This window comes from Falco biarmicus, chromosome 3 (assembly GCF_023638135.1).
Source record: "Falco biarmicus isolate bFalBia1 chromosome 3, bFalBia1.pri, whole genome shotgun sequence".
NCBI classification, from domain to species: Eukaryota; Metazoa; Chordata; class Aves; order Falconiformes; family Falconidae; genus Falco; species Falco biarmicus.
In genome coordinates, this window is record NC_079290.1 from 14,210,052 (window position 1) to 14,227,229 (window position 17,178).

At 59.4% G+C, this 17,178-nt stretch overlaps 1 protein-coding gene across 1 annotated transcript in view; it reads left to right on the forward strand.

The window, feature by feature from the left end:
* The first annotated feature begins 294 nt into the window (after positions 1 to 294).
* The window catches only part of EPPK1 (epiplakin 1), a 41,699-nt gene continuing 24,815 nt past the window's right edge, over positions 295 to 17,178 (forward strand). The window contains 3 exon segments of the mRNA XM_056330399.1: positions 295 to 6,465; positions 6,467 to 8,947; positions 9,269 to 17,157. Of these exon segments, the coding sequence (XP_056186374.1) occupies positions 295 to 6,465; positions 6,467 to 8,947; positions 9,269 to 17,157 (16,541 nt within the window).

A 17,178-nucleotide genomic window follows, 5' to 3' on the forward strand; every position in this document is an offset into this window, starting at 1 on the left:
CCTTCTCTCATGCTGAGATGTCCTAGTGCAACCGGCAAGCCTAGCTCAGGAAGCAGAGGGTGCTTGCCTCTGCCAGGCCTGACTCAGCATGTCAGCTTCAGGGATAAGCACACTGCCCTGAACATGCTCAGCCTTTGGCTGTTACTTCCTACTGCCTCTGAGGCATTTATTTTTCTTTTTTCTCCCTGTATTTAGCATGCAAACTATAGAGAAGCTGATTTCTCACTGAGCTTTCCCGTTCTCTCCCCTTTCTCCAGAGAGGCTTGACAGCTGTGAAAGGAGTGCAGCGGGAGGATGGAGAGCAAGCCAGCAGTGAATGGCCATGCTGCCCTCATCTCTCACCAGGAAAACATGCCAGGAGCAAACCACTTGTGCCAGGACATAATGCCTTGCAAACAGAAAAAAGCAGCTGACAGGGATGTGACAGTGATGGATGCTTCTAGCGAGCCCTCTAAGGCAGCTGGCAGCATTGCTGGAGTGTATGTAGAGGTTTCAAAGAAGATAATGAGCTTTTATGATGCCACCAGAGAGCACCTCCTGAGTCTGGATTCAGCACTCTGTCTTCTCGAGGCCCAGGCAGCCATGGGCTTTATCATTGACCCGGTGAAGAACAGGCATGTCTCCGTGGCAGAAGCTGTGCATCTGGGGCTGGTGGGGCTGGAGCTGAAGGAAAGGTTGCTCGCTGCAGAGAAAGCTGCTACTGGCTTTGTGGACCCCTACACAGAAGAGAAAATCTCCCTCTACCAGGCGATCCAGAAGGACCTGATCGAGAGGGAGCAAGGAACCCGGCTGCTGGAGGCCCAGATTGCAACCGGAGGCATCATTGAGCCAGCCACTGGCTGCCGGCTCCCCGCAGATGTTGCCTGTGAGAGGGGATATTTAGATGAAGAGATGAGCCAGCTCATCTCTGACCCCAGCAATGAGGCCAGCAAAGGATTCCTCAACCCCAGTACTATGGAGAGGGTCACTTATACGGAGCTTATAAAGAGGTGTATTGTTGATCCAGCCTCAGGCTTCCTCCTCTTGCCCCTGCAAATCACGTTCCCAGGTCTGGGAGGGAGGGTGAGCAGCAGGGATCTTTTTGACTCTGGCATCATCAGCTCTGACATGTTCAGAGGTCTTGAGGAGGGAAGAGTTTCTGCCCAGGAGGTAGCAGAAAATGACTCTGTTCAGCAGTTCCTGCATGGGACAAGGAGCGTGGCTGGTGTTGTCCTGCCTTCCGGTGAGCGGAAAAGCCTTTACCAGGCACTGAGAGAGCACCTCCTGGTGCCTGGCACTGCTCTGATGCTCCTGCAAGTCCAAGCCTCCACGGGCAGCCTAACAGACCCCATAAAGAACAAAAGCTACTCAGTTGATGAGGCTGTCAGGATTGGTCTCATCGGCCCAGAGCTTCACAAGAAACTGTCTTCAGCTGAGAGAACCATCACTGGATACAGGGACCCTTACACTGGAGAAATGCTGTCTCTGTTCCAAGCCATCAGGAAAGGCTTCATCCCCAAGGATCATGGCATTTGCCTTCTGGAGGCTCAGATGGCTACAGGGGGTATAATTGCTCCAGGCAGGCACCTCCGTGTCCCTACAGAGACAGCTTGTAAGTGGGGGTACCTGGACGAGGCCACAAGACAGCTCCTCTCCAGTCCTACTGATGACATGAAAGGGTTCTTTGACCCCAGCTCCAAGGAGAAGCTGACCTATGCAGACCTGCTCAAGCGCTGTGTCACTGATCCCAACACGGGGCTCCTTCTGCTGCCGATTGGTGGGGACAGCAGAGAAGAATCCAAGGGAACCCACCTCTTTTTTGACCATAGGACCCAAACAACTCTGGAAAACACACAGGTATCCGTTGCTTTAGGTAAATTCAAGGGAAAGTCAGTGTCTCTCTGGAAACTCCTCTTCTCAGACTACATCCAAAGTGAGCAAAGAGCTGCTCTCACTCAGCAGTACCTTGCAGGAATGCTCTCTACACAAGAATTGGGTAAGGCAGTCAGTGCCACCATTGAGGAAATGGCTTCCACTGCTAATGTCACTTTTGAAGGACTGAGGGACCGTGTGACAGCTGACCAGCTTCTGAGCTCAGAAATTATCAACAAAGATTTGTTTAAGAAACTGAAGGAGGGAGAAACATCAGCCAAAGAAGTTGTTGGCATGGACACTGTCAAGAAGTACCTGCAAGGGACAGGTAGCATTGGTGGTCTGCTGCTTCCTGACTCCCAGGAGAAGATCAGCATCTACCAGGCAAAGCGGAAAGGACTTTTAAGGCCAGGAACATCACTGATCCTCCTGGAGGCACAGGCTGCCACTGGATTTATCATTGACCCAGCTGCCAACAAAAGGTACTCTGTAGATGAGGCTCTAAGAGCGAACATCATTGGCCCAGATGTTTACAACAAGCTACTGACTGCAGAGAAATCAGTCACTGGCTATAGAGATCCTTACTCAGGGAACAAGATCTCCCTCTTCCAGGCCATGAAGAAAGAGTTCATTGTGAAGGAACATGCTATCCGCCTGCTTGAGGCCCAGATCGCCACTGGCGGCATCATCGACCCTGTCAACAGCCACCGCATCCCTGTGGAGGTGGCCTACAAGCGCGGCTACTTTGACAAGAAGATGAATGTAATCCTTTCTGATCCCAGTGATGATACCAAGGGCTTCTTCGACCCCAACACTCACGAGAACCTCACCTACCTGCAGCTGAAGGAGAAGTGCATCACAGAGCCCTCCACAGGGCTCTGCCTCCTTCCCCTGAACAGCAGGAAGCGCCAGTTCATCGATGATGACACCAGACGGGTGTTCAGGAGCTCCTGGCTGCCGGTCAGGTTTGGGCGGTTACGGGGGGAGAAGGTCTCTGTGTGGGACCTGCTGAACTCCGAGTACTTTAGCGAGGGCAGGCGCAGAGAGATATTCAACCACTACCAGCTGAAGAAGCTCACCCTGGAGCAAATTCGAATCATGTTAGAGGAGGAAATGAAAAAATGGGCCCCCATCAAGTTCCCAGCCATGAGAGGCAGTGTCAGCGCTTACCACCTGATGGAAACAGGTGTCATTGACAAGGCCCTGTTTGAGAAGGTGTTGGAGGGATCCATCACACCTAAGGAAGTTCTGCACATGGACTCTGTCAGAAAGTATCTCTACGGCTCTGGCAGCATTGGAGGTGTTGTGCTCCAGCCATCAAACCAGAGGTTAAGCATTTATGAGGCCATGAAGCAAAACATTGTTGTACCAGGAGTAGCCCTCCCATTGCTAGAGGCCCAGGCTGCCACAGGCTTCATCATTGACCCAGTGAACAACCAGAAACTCTGTGTGGATGATGCTGTCAAGGAGGGAGTCATTGGGCCAGAAGTCCATGAGAAGCTGCAGCATGCAGAAGGGGCTGTAACAGGCTATAAAGATCCTTTCACAGGCAAGAAAATACCCCTCTTCCAGGCAATGAAGAAGGGCCTGATTGCGGACAGCCAAGCCATGCAGCTGATGGAGGTGCAGATGGCTACAGGAGGCATCATTGACCCAGCATGTGGCCACTATATCCCCATAGAATCTGCCCAGAAGCGAGGGTGCCTGGATGAGGATACAAGCAAAGCCCTTTCTAAACCCAGTGACAACAACAGAACCTTCTGTGTCCCCGACAGCAAAGAGACTGTGACCTATGCGGAGCTAATCAAGCGCTGTCAGAAGGATGAGATCTCTGGCTTCCACTTGCTGCCTCTGCCACAGACAGCTGCTCCTGCCTACACTGATGAACAAATCCAACAGATTTTCAAGGAAACTGTGGTGAAGGAAAAAGGGGTCTCCCTCTGGGAGCTAATCCACTCTGGGTATTTCACTGAAGAGCAGGGAAGACACTTCGTGGAGAGGTTCCGGTCTGAGGAAATGTCGCTGGAGCAGCTGGTTGCTCTTGTGCTCAGACTGGTTGAGGAGATGGAAATGAAAGCCCGCACCCAGATCACCTTTGAAGGTTTGCGGGGCAGTGTCCCTGCAGTATGGCTGCTGGATGCTGGCATCATTACTGAGAAGATGTTTGAAGAACTGGCTCAGGGCAGAAGAGCTCCAGAGGAAGTGGCTGCGATGGAGAGTGTGAAGAGGTACTTGCAGGGCACAGGCAGCATCGCTGGGGTATTCATAGAGGCATCCAAAAAGAAGATGAGCTTTTACGATGCCATGAAAAACAACTTACTCCTCCCTGGGGCTGCTCTGAGACTGCTAGAAGCTCAGGCAGCCACAGGATACTTAACTGACCCAGCAACAAACCAGAGACTCAGTGTGAGGGATGCTGTGAAAGCAGCAGTTGTTGGAGAAGAACTCACTGAGAAACTCCTTCTTGCTGAGAGGGCAGTGACTGGTTACACAGATCCCTACACAGGGAACTCCATCTCACTGTGCCAAGCACTCAGGAAAGAGCTGATTCCCCTGGAAGATGCTATTCCCTTCCTAGAGGCCCAGTTGGCCACAGGAGGGGTCATTGATCCCATTCACCATCATCACCTTCCACTCCAGGCTGCATGCAGGTACGGCTTCTATGATGAAAACCTGAACCAAACCCTCTCTCGGATGAATGACAGCACCAAAGTCTTTTTTGATCCAAACACAAAGGAGAACGTGACCTACCAGCAGCTGAAGGACAGGTGCATTCACGAGGCTGAGTCAGGTCTCTGGCTGCTTCCTCTGTCAGAAAATGTGATGTTCTGTGTGGATGAACAAACCATGGAGGTGATGAAATCTGTGACTGTTTGTGTCAATGTAGGGCGGTTCAAAGGACAGACAGTGTCAGTCTGGGACCTTCTTAACTCTGAATACCTCTCAGACGGCAAAAGAAGAGAGCTAGTGCAAAAGTACAAAGATGAAAATACTGAAGTGCTGCAGGAAATTGTAACAAGTGTCACCACAATCATCAAAGAGACTGAGACACAGGGCAAGAAATTTGCATTCAGGGGCCTGAGGAAAAGAGTATCTGCCAGTGACCTCTTCCAGTCTCAACTGATAGACAAAAAAACCCTTGATGAGCTCAACCAGGGGAAGAAAACAGTCAAAGAAGTGACTGAAATGGACTCTGTCCGCAGGTACCTAGAGGGCAGCAATTTCATAGCAGGGGTCCTTATACAGCCAAGCAATGAGAAGATGAGCATCTACCAAGCCATGAGGAAGGGCATCCTGAGGCCAGGGACAGCACTGGTGCTGCTGGAGGCACAGGCTGCCACTGGCTACATCATTGACCCAGAGAAAAACAAGAAGTTTTCAGTGGAGGAAGCATTAACTGCAGGCCTAATTGGAGGGGAGATTTTTGAAAAGCTACTCTGTGCAGAAAGAGCTGTGACAGGCTACACTGACCCCTACACAAAAGCCCCGATGTCCCTATTTGAAGCTATGAACCAAGGACTGATTGTGAAGAGCCACGGCATCCGCCTGCTTGAGGCCCAGATCGCCACCGGCGGCATCATCGACCCCGTGCACAGCCACCGCCTCCCCGTGGAGGTGGCCTACCGGCGCGGCTACTTTGACCAGGAGATGAACCAGATCCTCTCCGACCCCAGCGATGACACCAAGGGCTTCTTCGACCCCAACACCCATGAGAACCTCACCTACATGCAGCTACTGGAGAGATGTGTTCAAGATTCAGAGACTGGGTTGTACATGCTGCAAGTTGTACAGGAAGGAGGGAAGTACTTCTACATTGATGAGCTTACAAAACAGGTTTTGCGCTTAAAGCCTCTTAAAGTGAAAGTTGGAAAGTTTAAAGACCAAACAGTTTCTATCTGGGAAATTCTCTGCTCTCATTACATCTCCGAGCAGAAAAGGAAAGAGCTAGTGATGCAGTACAAAAGCAAAACCCTAACACTGGAAGACCTTACAGCACTGATCATGAAAATAATTGAAGATACAGAGCAAAGAGCAGAAGGCCTCAAGGTTAAAGGACTCCGAGGGTATGTGTCAATATCAGAATTGTTTAACTCTGAGATAATTGACAAGAAAACTCTAGATCAGCTGCAGGATGAAAGTCTCACACTTGTGAGCCTCACAGAGAGGGACACCATCAAAAGGTACTTGGATGGCACTGGATGTATTGCTGGGGTTCTACTCCCATCAAGGAAAGAGAAGATGAGCATCTACCAGGCCCTAAACAAAGGCCTCCTCACAGAGCAATGTGCATTGGGGCTGCTGGAGGCGCAGGCTGCCACTGGTTTTCTCATTGACCCACTGAAAAATAAGAAGCTATCCGTGGATGAGGCTGTCTCATCTGGGCTGGTGGGGAGAAACTTGCACAAGAAACTCCTGTCAGCAGAGAAAGCCGTGACAGGATATGAAGATCCTCATACAGGAAATAAAATATCTCTCTTCCAGGCAATAAGGCAAAAGATAATAGTCAAGGAGCATGGCATCCGCCTGCTCGAGGCCCAGATCGCCACCGGTGGAATCATTGACCCCGTGAACAGCCATCGCCTCCCCGTGGAAGTGGCCTACCGGCGCGGGGTACCTAGATGATGATATGTTTATCCTGCTTTCTGATCCAGATCATGGTACAAAAGGTTTTATAGATCCTAATACTCATGAGAAAATCAGTTACAGCCAGCTCCTGCAGAGATGTTCCAAAGACAGAAATACTGGATTGTACCTGCTGCAGGTCATGGAAAAAGATGATGACTATTTCTACATTGATGAGCATACAAAACCTGCCCTATTATGTACAAAGGTGGAAGTGCCTTTTGGAAAATATAAAGGACAGGTGTTGTCACTGTGGGAACTTCTCTGTTCTGAGTACATAACAGAAGAAAAAAGAAAAGAACTGATAAAAAAATATAAAGATGAATCCCATAACATTCTACAAGGAATCATTGATATAATATTAAATATAATGAAAGAAAAAGAAGAGGACAGAAGTGATGTCTGGTTCCAAGGAATCAGGCAACAAATAACAGCATCAGAACTTCTAAGTGCAGGAATCATTACAGAAGAAACAATGGAAAACCTGCATGAAGGAAAAGAAAGGGCACAAGATATAGCAAAAATGGATACTGTGAGAAAATACCTAGAGGGAACCGGAAGCATTGCTGGTGTGCTGGTGCCCTCCAAGGCTGACCCCACCAAGATGGAGAAGATGAGCATCTACCAGGCCATGTGGAAGGGCATCCTGAGGCAGGGCACGGCTCTGGTGCTGCTGGAGGCGCAGGCTGCCACCGGCTTCCTCATTGACCCATGCAAAAACAAGAAGTTCTCTGTGGACGAGGCGGTCTCATCTGGGCTGGTGGGCAGCGAGCTACAAAAAAAACTTCTTACTGCAGACAGAGCTGTGACAGGCTACACGGACCCCTGCACAGGAAAAAAGATGTCCCTCTTCCAGGCCATGAAGAAGGAGCTCATTGTCAAGGAGCACGGCATCCGCCTGCTGGAGGCCCAGATCGCCACCGGCGGCATCATCGACCCCGTGCACAGCCACCGCCTCCCCGTGGAGGTGGCCTACCGGCGCGGCTACTTTGACCAGGAGATGAACCAGATCCTCTCCGACCCCAGCGATGACACCAAGGGCTTCTTCGACCCCAACACCCACGAGAACCTCACCTACATGCAGCTCCTCCACCGCTGCGTGCCCGACCCGGACACGGGGCTGCTCATGCTCCAGCTGATGGACAAGGGCTCCGTGCTCTACCAGCTGACAGAGGATGCCCGCAAAGCCCTGCAGGACGCCCGCACCACCCTCAGCGTGGGGCTCTTCCAGGGCCAGAGCGTCACCGTCTGGGAGCTCCTCTTCTCCCGCTACGTCCCCGACCACCGGCGCCAGGACCTCCTCCGGAAGTACAAGGCGGGGACGGTCACCATCTCGGAGATGATCACCCTCCTCACCGCCATCATCAGCACAGCTGAGGGCCAGGGCCACGGCACCGCCCTGGCCCGCAAGCCAGTGCAGCGCGAGACAGCGCCGCTGGCCGAGAACGGCGAGGCCACGGGCCCCTGGCAGGAGCAGGAGCAGGAGCAGGAGCAGGAGCAGCAGCTGCAGCGGTCCCTGAAGTCCCACACTGTCGAGGTGTCGGCGGGCGGCTTCCAGGGCAGGAAGGTCTCCCTGTGGGAGCTGCTCTTCTCCAAGTATGTCTCCGAGGCAAAGAGGCAGGAGCTGCTGGGGCAGGCCCGCGCCAGGAGTCTGGCGCTGGACGAGCTGGCAAGGCTCCTCACCGTGCTCGTCGAGGAGGCGGCAGAGCAGAGCAGCAAGATGAAATTCCCGGGCCTCAGGAGGCAGGTGACTGCCTCGGATCTGGTGGACTCGGGCATCATCGACAAGGACACGCTGGCCGACCTCGTCCAGGGCTCCAAGACCGTGGAGGAGGTGACGGAAATGGCCTCCGTCAAGCGCTACCTGGACGGCACGGGCTGCATCGCCGGCGTGCTGGTGCCCTCCAAGGCTGACCCCACCAAGATGGAGAAGATGAGCATCTACCAGGCCATGTGGAAGGGCATCCTGAGGCAGGGCACGGCTCTGGTGCTGCTGGAGGCGCAGGCTGCCACCGGCTTCCTCATTGACCCGCTCACCAACGAGAAGCTCTCTGTGGACGAGGCCATCTCGTCCGGGCTGGTGGGCAGCGAGCTGCACGAGAAGCTCCTGTCGGCCGAGAGGGCCGTGACCGGCTACACGGACCCCTACACTGGCGACCAGATCTCCCTCTTCCAGGCCATGAAGAAGGAGCTCATTGTCAAGGAGCACGGCATCCGCCTGCTGGAGGCCCAGATCGCCACCGGCGGCATCATCGACCCCGTGCACAGCCACCGCCTCCCCGTGGAGGTGGCCTACCGGCGCGGCTACTTTGACCAGGAGATGAACCAGATCCTCTCCGACCCCAGCGATGACACCAAGGGCTTCTTCGACCCCAACACCCACGAGAACCTCACCTACATGCAGCTCCTCCACCGCTGCGTGCCCGACCCGGACACGGGGCTGCTCATGCTCCAGCTGATGGACAAGGGCTCCGTGCTCTACCAGCTGACAGAGGATGCCCGCAAAGCCCTGCAGGACGCCCGCACCACCCTCAGCGTGGGGCTCTTCCAGGGCCAGAGCGTCACCGTCTGGGAGCTCCTCTTCTCCCGCTACGTCCCCGACCACCGGCGCCAGGACCTCCTCCGGAAGTACAAGGCGGGGACGGTCACCATCTCGGAGATGATCACCCTCCTCACCGCCATCATCAGCACAGCTGAGGGCCAGGGCCACGGCACCGCCCTGGCCCGCAAGCCAGTGCAGCGCGAGACAGCGCCGCTGGCCGAGAACGGCCCCTGGCAGGAGCAGGAGCAGGAGCAGGAGCAGGAGCAGCAGCTGCAGCGGTCCCTGAAGTCCCACACTGTCGAGGTGTCGGCGGGCGGCTTCCAGGGCAGGAAGGTCTCCCTGTGGGAGCTGCTCTTCTCCAAGTATGTCTCCGAGGCAAAGAGGCAGGAGCTGCTGGGGCAGGCCCGCGCCAGGAGTCTGGCGCTGGACGAGCTGGCAAGGCTCCTCACCGTGCTCGTCGAGGAGGCGGCAGAGCAGAGCAGCAAGATGAAATTCCCGGGCCTCAGGAGGCAGGTGACTGCCTCGGATCTGGTGGACTCGGGCATCATCGACAAGGACACGCTGGCCGACCTCGTCCAGGGCTCCAAGACCGTGGAGGAGGTGACGGAAATGGCCTCCGTCAAGCGCTACCTGGACGGCACGGGCTGCATCGCCGGCGTGCTGGTGCCCTCCAAGGCTGACCCCACCAAGATGGAGAAGATGAGCATCTACCAGGCCATGTGGAAGGGCATCCTGAGGCAGGGCACGGCTCTGGTGCTGCTGGAGGCGCAGGCTGCCACCGGCTTCCTCATTGACCCGCTCACCAACGAGAAGCTCTCTGTGGACGAGGCCATCTCGTCCGGGCTGGTGGGCAGCGAGCTGCACGAGAAGCTCCTGTCGGCCGAGAGGGCCGTGACCGGCTACACGGACCCCTACACTGGCGACCAGATCTCCCTCTTCCAGGCCATGAAGAAGGAGCTCATTGTCAAGGAGCACGGCATCCGCCTGCTGGAGGCCCAGATCGCCACCGGCGGCATCATCGACCCCGTGCACAGCCACCGCCTCCCCGTGGAGGTGGCCTACCGGCGCGGCTACTTTGACCAGGAGATGAACCAGATCCTCTCCGACCCCAGCGATGACACCAAGGGCTTCTTCGACCCCAACACCCACGAGAACCTCACCTACATGCAGCTCCTCCACCGCTGCGTGCCCGACCCGGACACGGGGCTGCTCATGCTCCAGCTGATGGACAAGGGCTCCGTGCTCTACCAGCTGACAGAGGATGCCCGCAAAGCCCTGCAGGACGCCCGCACCACCCTCAGCGTGGGGCTCTTCCAGGGCCAGAGCGTCACCGTCTGGGAGCTCCTCTTCTCCCGCTACGTCCCCGACCACCGGCGCCAGGACCTCCTCCGGAAGTACAAGGCGGGGACGGTCACCATCTCGGAGATGATCACCCTCCTCACCGCCATCATCAGCACAGCTGAGGGCCAGGGCCACGGCACCGCCCTGGCCCGCAAGCCAGTGCAGCGCGAGACAGCGCCGCTGGCCGAGAACGGCGAGGCCACGGGCCCCTGGCAGGAGCAGGAGCAGGAGCAGGAGCAGGAGCAGCAGCTGCAGCGGTCCCTGAAGTCCCACACTGTCGAGGTGTCGGCGGGCGGCTTCCAGGGCAGGAAGGTCTCCCTGTGGGAGCTGCTCTTCTCCAAGTATGTCTCCGAGGCAAAGAGGCAGGAGCTGCTGGGGCAGGCCCGCGCCAGGAGTCTGGCGCTGGACAAGCTGGCAAGGCTCCTCACCGTGCTCGTCGAGGAGGCGGCAGAGCAGAGCAGCAAGATGAAATTCCCGGGCCTCAGGAGGCAGGTGACTGCCTCGGATCTGGTGGACTCGGGCATCATCGACAAGGACACGCTGGCCGACCTCGTCCAGGGCTCCAAGACCGTGGAGGAGGTGACGGAAATGGCCTCCGTCAAGCGCTACCTGGACGGCACGGGCTGCATCGCCGGCGTGCTGGTGCCCTCCAAGGCTGACCCCACCAAGATGGAGAAGATGAGCATCTACCAGGCCATGTGGAAGGGCATCCTGAGGCAGGGCACGGCTCTGGTGCTGCTGGAGGCGCAGGCTGCCACCGGCTTCCTCATTGACCCGCTCACCAACGAGAAGCTCTCTGTGGACGAGGCCATCTCGTCCGGGCTGGTGGGCAGCGAGCTGCACGAGAAGCTCCTGTCGGCCGAGAGGGCCGTGACCGGCTACACGGACCCCTACACTGGCGACCAGATCTCCCTCTTCCAGGCCATGAAGAAGGAGCTCATTGTCAAGGAGCACGGCATCCGCCTGCTGGAGGCCCAGATCGCCACCGGCGGCATCATCGACCCCGTGCACAGCCACCGCCTCCCCGTGGAGGTGGCCTACCGGCGCGGCTACTTTGACCAGGAGATGAACCAGATCCTCTCCGACCCCAGCGATGACACCAAGGGCTTCTTCGACCCCAACACCCACGAGAACCTCACCTACATGCAGCTCCTCCACCGCTGCGTGCCCGACCCGGACACGGGGCTGCTCATGCTCCAGCTGATGGACAAGGGCTCCGTGCTCTACCAGCTGACAGAGGATGCCCGCAAAGCCCTGCAGGACGCCCGCACCACCCTCAGCGTGGGGCTCTTCCAGGGCCAGAGCGTCACCGTCTGGGAGCTCCTCTTCTCCCGCTACGTCCCCGACCACCGGCGCCAGGACCTCCTCCGGAAGTACAAGGCGGGGACGGTCACCATCTCGGAGATGATCACCCTCCTCACCGCCATCATCAGCACAGCTGAGGGCCAGGGCCACGGCACCGCCCTGGCCCGCAAGCCAGTGCAGCGCGAGACAGCGCCGCTGGCCGAGAACGGCGAGGCCACGGGCCCCTGGCAGGAGCAGGAGCAGGAGCAGGAGCAGCAGCTGCAGCGGTCCCTGAAGTCCCACACTGTCGAGGTGTCGGCGGGCGGCTTCCAGGGCAGGAAGGTCTCCCTGTGGGAGCTGCTCTTCTCCAAGTATGTCTCCGAGGCAAAGAGGCAGGAGCTGCTGGGGCAGGCCCGCGCCAGGAGTCTGGCGCTGGACGAGCTGGCAAGGCTCCTCACCGTGCTCGTCGAGGAGGCGGCAGAGCAGAGCAGCAAGATGAAATTCCCGGGCCTCAGGAGGCAGGTGACTGCCTCGGATCTGGTGGACTCGGGCATCATCGACAAGGACACGCTGGCCGACCTCGTCCAGGGCTCCAAGACCGTGGAGGAGGTGACGGAAATGGCCTCCGTCAAGCGCTACCTGGACGGCACGGGCTGCATCGCCGGCGTGCTGGTGCCCTCCAAGGCTGACCCCACCAAGATGGAGAAGATGAGCATCTACCAGGCCATGTGGAAGGGCATCCTGAGGCAGGGCACGGCTCTGGTGCTGCTGGAGGCGCAGGCTGCCACCGGCTTCCTCATTGACCCGCTCACCAACGAGAAGCTCTCTGTGGACGAGGCCATCTCGTCCGGGCTGGTGGGCAGCGAGCTGCACGAGAAGCTCCTGTCGGCCGAGAGGGCCGTGACCGGCTACACGGACCCCTACACTGGCGACCAGATCTCCCTCTTCCAGGCCATGAAGAAGGAGCTCATTGTCAAGGAGCACGGCATCCGCCTGCTGGAGGCCCAGATCGCCACCGGCGGCATCATCGACCCCGTGCACAGCCACCGCCTCCCCGTGGAGGTGGCCTACCGGCGCGGCTACTTTGACCAGGAGATGAACCAGATCCTCTCCGACCCCAGCGATGACACCAAGGGCTTCTTCGACCCCAACACCCACGAGAACCTCACCTACATGCAGCTCCTCCACCGCTGCGTGCCCGACCCGGACACGGGGCTGCTCATGCTCCAGCTGATGGACAAGGGCTCCGTGCTCTACCAGCTGACAGAGGATGCCCGCAAAGCCCTGCAGGACGCCCGCACCACCCTCAGCGTGGGGCTCTTCCAGGGCCAGAGCGTCACCGTCTGGGAGCTCCTCTTCTCCCGCTACGTCCCCGACCACCGGCGCCAGGACCTCCTCCGGAAGTACAAGGCGGGGACGGTCACCATCTCGGAGATGATCACCCTCCTCACCGCCATCATCAGCACAGCTGAGGGCCAGGGCCACGGCACCGCCCTGGCCCGCAAGCCAGTGCAGCGCGAGACAGCGCCGCTGGCCGAGAACGGCGAGGCCACGGGCCCCTGGCAGGAGCAGGAGCAGGAGCAGGAGCAGCAGCTGCAGCGGTCCCTGAAGTCCCACACTGTCGAGGTGTCGGCGGGCGGCTTCCAGGGCAGGAAGGTCTCCCTGTGGGAGCTGCTCTTCTCCAAGTATGTCTCCGAGGCAAAGAGGCAGGAGCTGCTGGGGCAGGCCCGCGCCAGGAGTCTGGCGCTGGACGAGCTGGCAAGGCTCCTCACCGTGCTCGTCGAGGAGGCGGCAGAGCAGAGCAGCAAGATGAAATTCCCGGGCCTCAGGAGGCAGGTGACTGCCTCGGATCTGGTGGACTCGGGCATCATCGACAAGGACACGCTGGCCGACCTCGTCCAGGGCTCCAAGACCGTGGAGGAGGTGACGGAAATGGCCTCCGTCAAGCGCTACCTGGACGGCACGGGCTGCATCGCCGGCGTGCTGGTGCCCTCCAAGGCTGACCCCACCAAGATGGAGAAGATGAGCATCTACCAGGCCATGTGGAAGGGCATCCTGAGGCAGGGCACGGCTCTGGTGCTGCTGGAGGCGCAGGCTGCCACCGGCTTCCTCATTGACCCGCTCACCAACGAGAAGCTCTCTGTGGACGAGGCCATCTCGTCCGGGCTGGTGGGCAGCGAGCTGCACGAGAAGCTCCTGTCGGCCGAGAGGGCCGTGACCGGCTACACGGACCCCTACACTGGCGACCAGATCTCCCTCTTCCAGGCCATGAAGAAGGAGCTCATTGTCAAGGAGCACGGCATCCGCCTGCTGGAGGCCCAGATCGCCACCGGCGGCATCATCGACCCCGTGCACAGCCACCGCCTCCCCGTGGAGGTGGCCTACCGGCGCGGCTACTTTGACCAGGAGATGAACCAGATCCTCTCCGACCCCAGCGATGACACCAAGGGCTTCTTCGACCCCAACACCCACGAGAACCTCACCTACATGCAGCTCCTCCACCGCTGCGTGCCCGACCCGGACACGGGGCTGCTCATGCTCCAGCTGATGGACAAGGGCTCCGTGCTCTACCAGCTGACAGAGGATGCCCGCAAAGCCCTGCAGGACGCCCGCACCACCCTCAGCGTGGGGCTCTTCCAGGGCCAGAGCGTCACCGTCTGGGAGCTCCTCTTCTCCCGCTACGTCCCCGACCACCGGCGCCAGGACCTCCTCCGGAAGTACAAGGCGGGGACGGTCACCATCTCGGAGATGATCACCCTCCTCACCGCCATCATCAGCACAGCTGAGGGCCAGGGCCACGGCACCGCCCTGGCCCGCAAGCCAGTGCAGCGCGAGACAGCGCCGCTGGCCGAGAACGGCGAGGCCACGGGCCCCTGGCAGGAGCAGGAGCAGGAGCAGGAGCAGGAGCAGCAGCTGCAGCGGTCCCTGAAGTCCCACACTGTCGAGGTGTCGGCGGGCGGCTTCCAGGGCAGGAAGGTCTCCCTGTGGGAGCTGCTCTTCTCCAAGTATGTCTCCGAGGCAAAGAGGCAGGAGCTGCTGGGGCAGGCCCGCGCCAGGAGTCTGGCGCTGGACGAGCTGGCAAGGCTCCTCACCGTGCTCGTCGAGGAGGCGGCAGAGCAGAGCAGCAAGATGAAATTCCCGGGCCTCAGGAGGCAGGTGACTGCCTCGGATCTGGTGGACTCGGGCATCATCGACAAGGACACGCTGGCCGACCTCGTCCAGGGCTCCAAGACCGTGGAGGAGGTGACGGAAATGGCCTCCGTCAAGCGCTACCTGGACGGCACGGGCTGCATCGCCGGCGTGCTGGTGCCCTCCAAGGCTGACCCCACCAAGATGGAGAAGATGAGCATCTACCAGGCCATGTGGAAGGGCATCCTGAGGCAGGGCACGGCTCTGGTGCTGCTGGAGGCGCAGGCTGCCACCGGCTTCCTCATTGACCCGCTCACCAACGAGAAGCTCTCTGTGGACGAGGCCATCTCGTCCGGGCTGGTGGGCAGCGAGCTGCACGAGAAGCTCCTGTCGGCCGAGAGGGCCGTGACAGGCTACACGGACCCCTACACTGGCGACCAGATCTCCCTCTTCCAGGCCATGAAGAAGGAGCTCATTGTCAAGGAGCACGGCATCCGCCTGCTGGAGGCCCAGATCGCCACCGGCGGCATCATCGACCCCGTGCACAGCCACCGCCTCCCCGTGGAGGTGGCCTACCGGCGCGGCTACTTTGACCAGGAGATGAACCAGATCCTCTCCGACCCCAGCGATGACACCAAGGGCTTCTTCGACCCCAACACCCACGAGAACCTCACCTACATGCAGCTCCTCCACCGCTGCGTGCCCGACCCGGACACGGGGCTGCTCATGCTCCAGCTGATGGACAAGGGCTCCGTGCTCTACCAGCTGACAGAGGATGCCCGCAAAGCCCTGCAGGACGCCCGCACCACCCTCAGCGTGGGGCTCTTCCAGGGCCAGAGCGTCACCGTCTGGGAGCTCCTCTTCTCCCGCTACGTCCCCGACCACCGGCGCCAGGACCTCCTCCGGAAGTACAAGGCGGGGACGGTCACCATCTCGGAGATGATCACCCTCCTCACCGCCATCATCAGCACAGCTGAGGGCCAGGGCCACGGCACCGCCCTGGCCCGCAAGCCAGTGCAGCGCGAGACAGCGCCGCTGGCCGAGAACGGCGAGGCCACGGGCCCCTGGCAGGAGCAGGAGCAGGAGCAGGAGCAGGAGCAGCAGCTGCAGCGGTCCCTGAAGTCCCACACTGTCGAGGTGTCGGCGGGCGGCTTCCAGGGCAGGAAGGTCTCCCTGTGGGAGCTGCTCTTCTCCAAGTATGTCTCCGAGGCAAAGAGGCAGGAGCTGCTGGGGCAGGCCCGCGCCAGGAGTCTGGCGCTGGACGAGCTGGCAAGGCTCCTCACCGTGCTCGTCGAGGAGGCGGCAGAGCAGAGCAGCAAGATGAAATTCCCGGGCCTCAGGAGGCAGGTGACTGCCTCGGATCTGGTGGACTCGGGCATCATCGACAAGGACACGCTGGCCGACCTCGTCCAGGGCTCCAAGACCGTGGAGGAGGTGACGGAAATGGCCTCCGTCAAGCGCTACCTGGACGGCACGGGCTGCATCGCCGGCGTGCTGGTGCCCTCCAAGGCTGACCCCACCAAGATGGAGAAGATGAGCATCTACCAGGCCATGTGGAAGGGCATCCTGAGGCAGGGCACGGCTCTGGTGCTGCTGGAGGCGCAGGCTGCCACCGGCTTCCTCATTGACCCGCTCACCAACGAGAAGCTCTCTGTGGACGAGGCCATCTCGTCCGGGCTGGTGGGCAGCGAGCTGCACGAGAAGCTCCTGTCGGCCGAGAGGGCCGTGACCGGCTACACGGACCCCTACACTGGCGACCAGATCTCCCTCTTCCAGGCCATGAAGAAGGAGCTCATTGTCAAGGAGCACGGCATCCGCCTGCTGGAGGCCCAGATCGCCACCGGCGGCATCATCGACCCCGTGCACAGCCACCGCCTCCCCGTGGAGGTGGCCTACCGGCGCGGCTACTTTGACCAGGAGATGAACCAGATCCTCTCCGACCCCAGCGATGACACCAAGGGCTTCTTCGACCCCAACACCCACGAGAACCTCACCTACATGCAGCTCCTCCACCGCTGCGTGCCCGACCCGGACACGGGGCTGCTCATGCTCCAGCTGATGGACAAGGGCTCCGTGCTCTACCAGCTGACAGAGGATGCCCGCAAAGCCCTGCAGGACGCCCGCACCACCCTCAGCGTGGGGCTCTTCCAGGGCCAGAGCGTCACCGTCTGGGAGCTCCTCTTCTCCCGCTACGTCCCCGACCACCGGCGCCAGGACCTCCTCCGGAAGTACAAGGCGGGGACGGTCACCATCTCGGAGATGATCACCCTCCTCACCGCCATCATCAGCACAGCTGAGGGCCAGGGCCACGGCACCGCCCTGGCCCGCAAGCCAGTGCAGCGCGAGACAGCGCCGCTGGCCGAGAACGGCGAGGCCACGGGCCCCTGGCAGGAGCAGGAGCAGGAGCA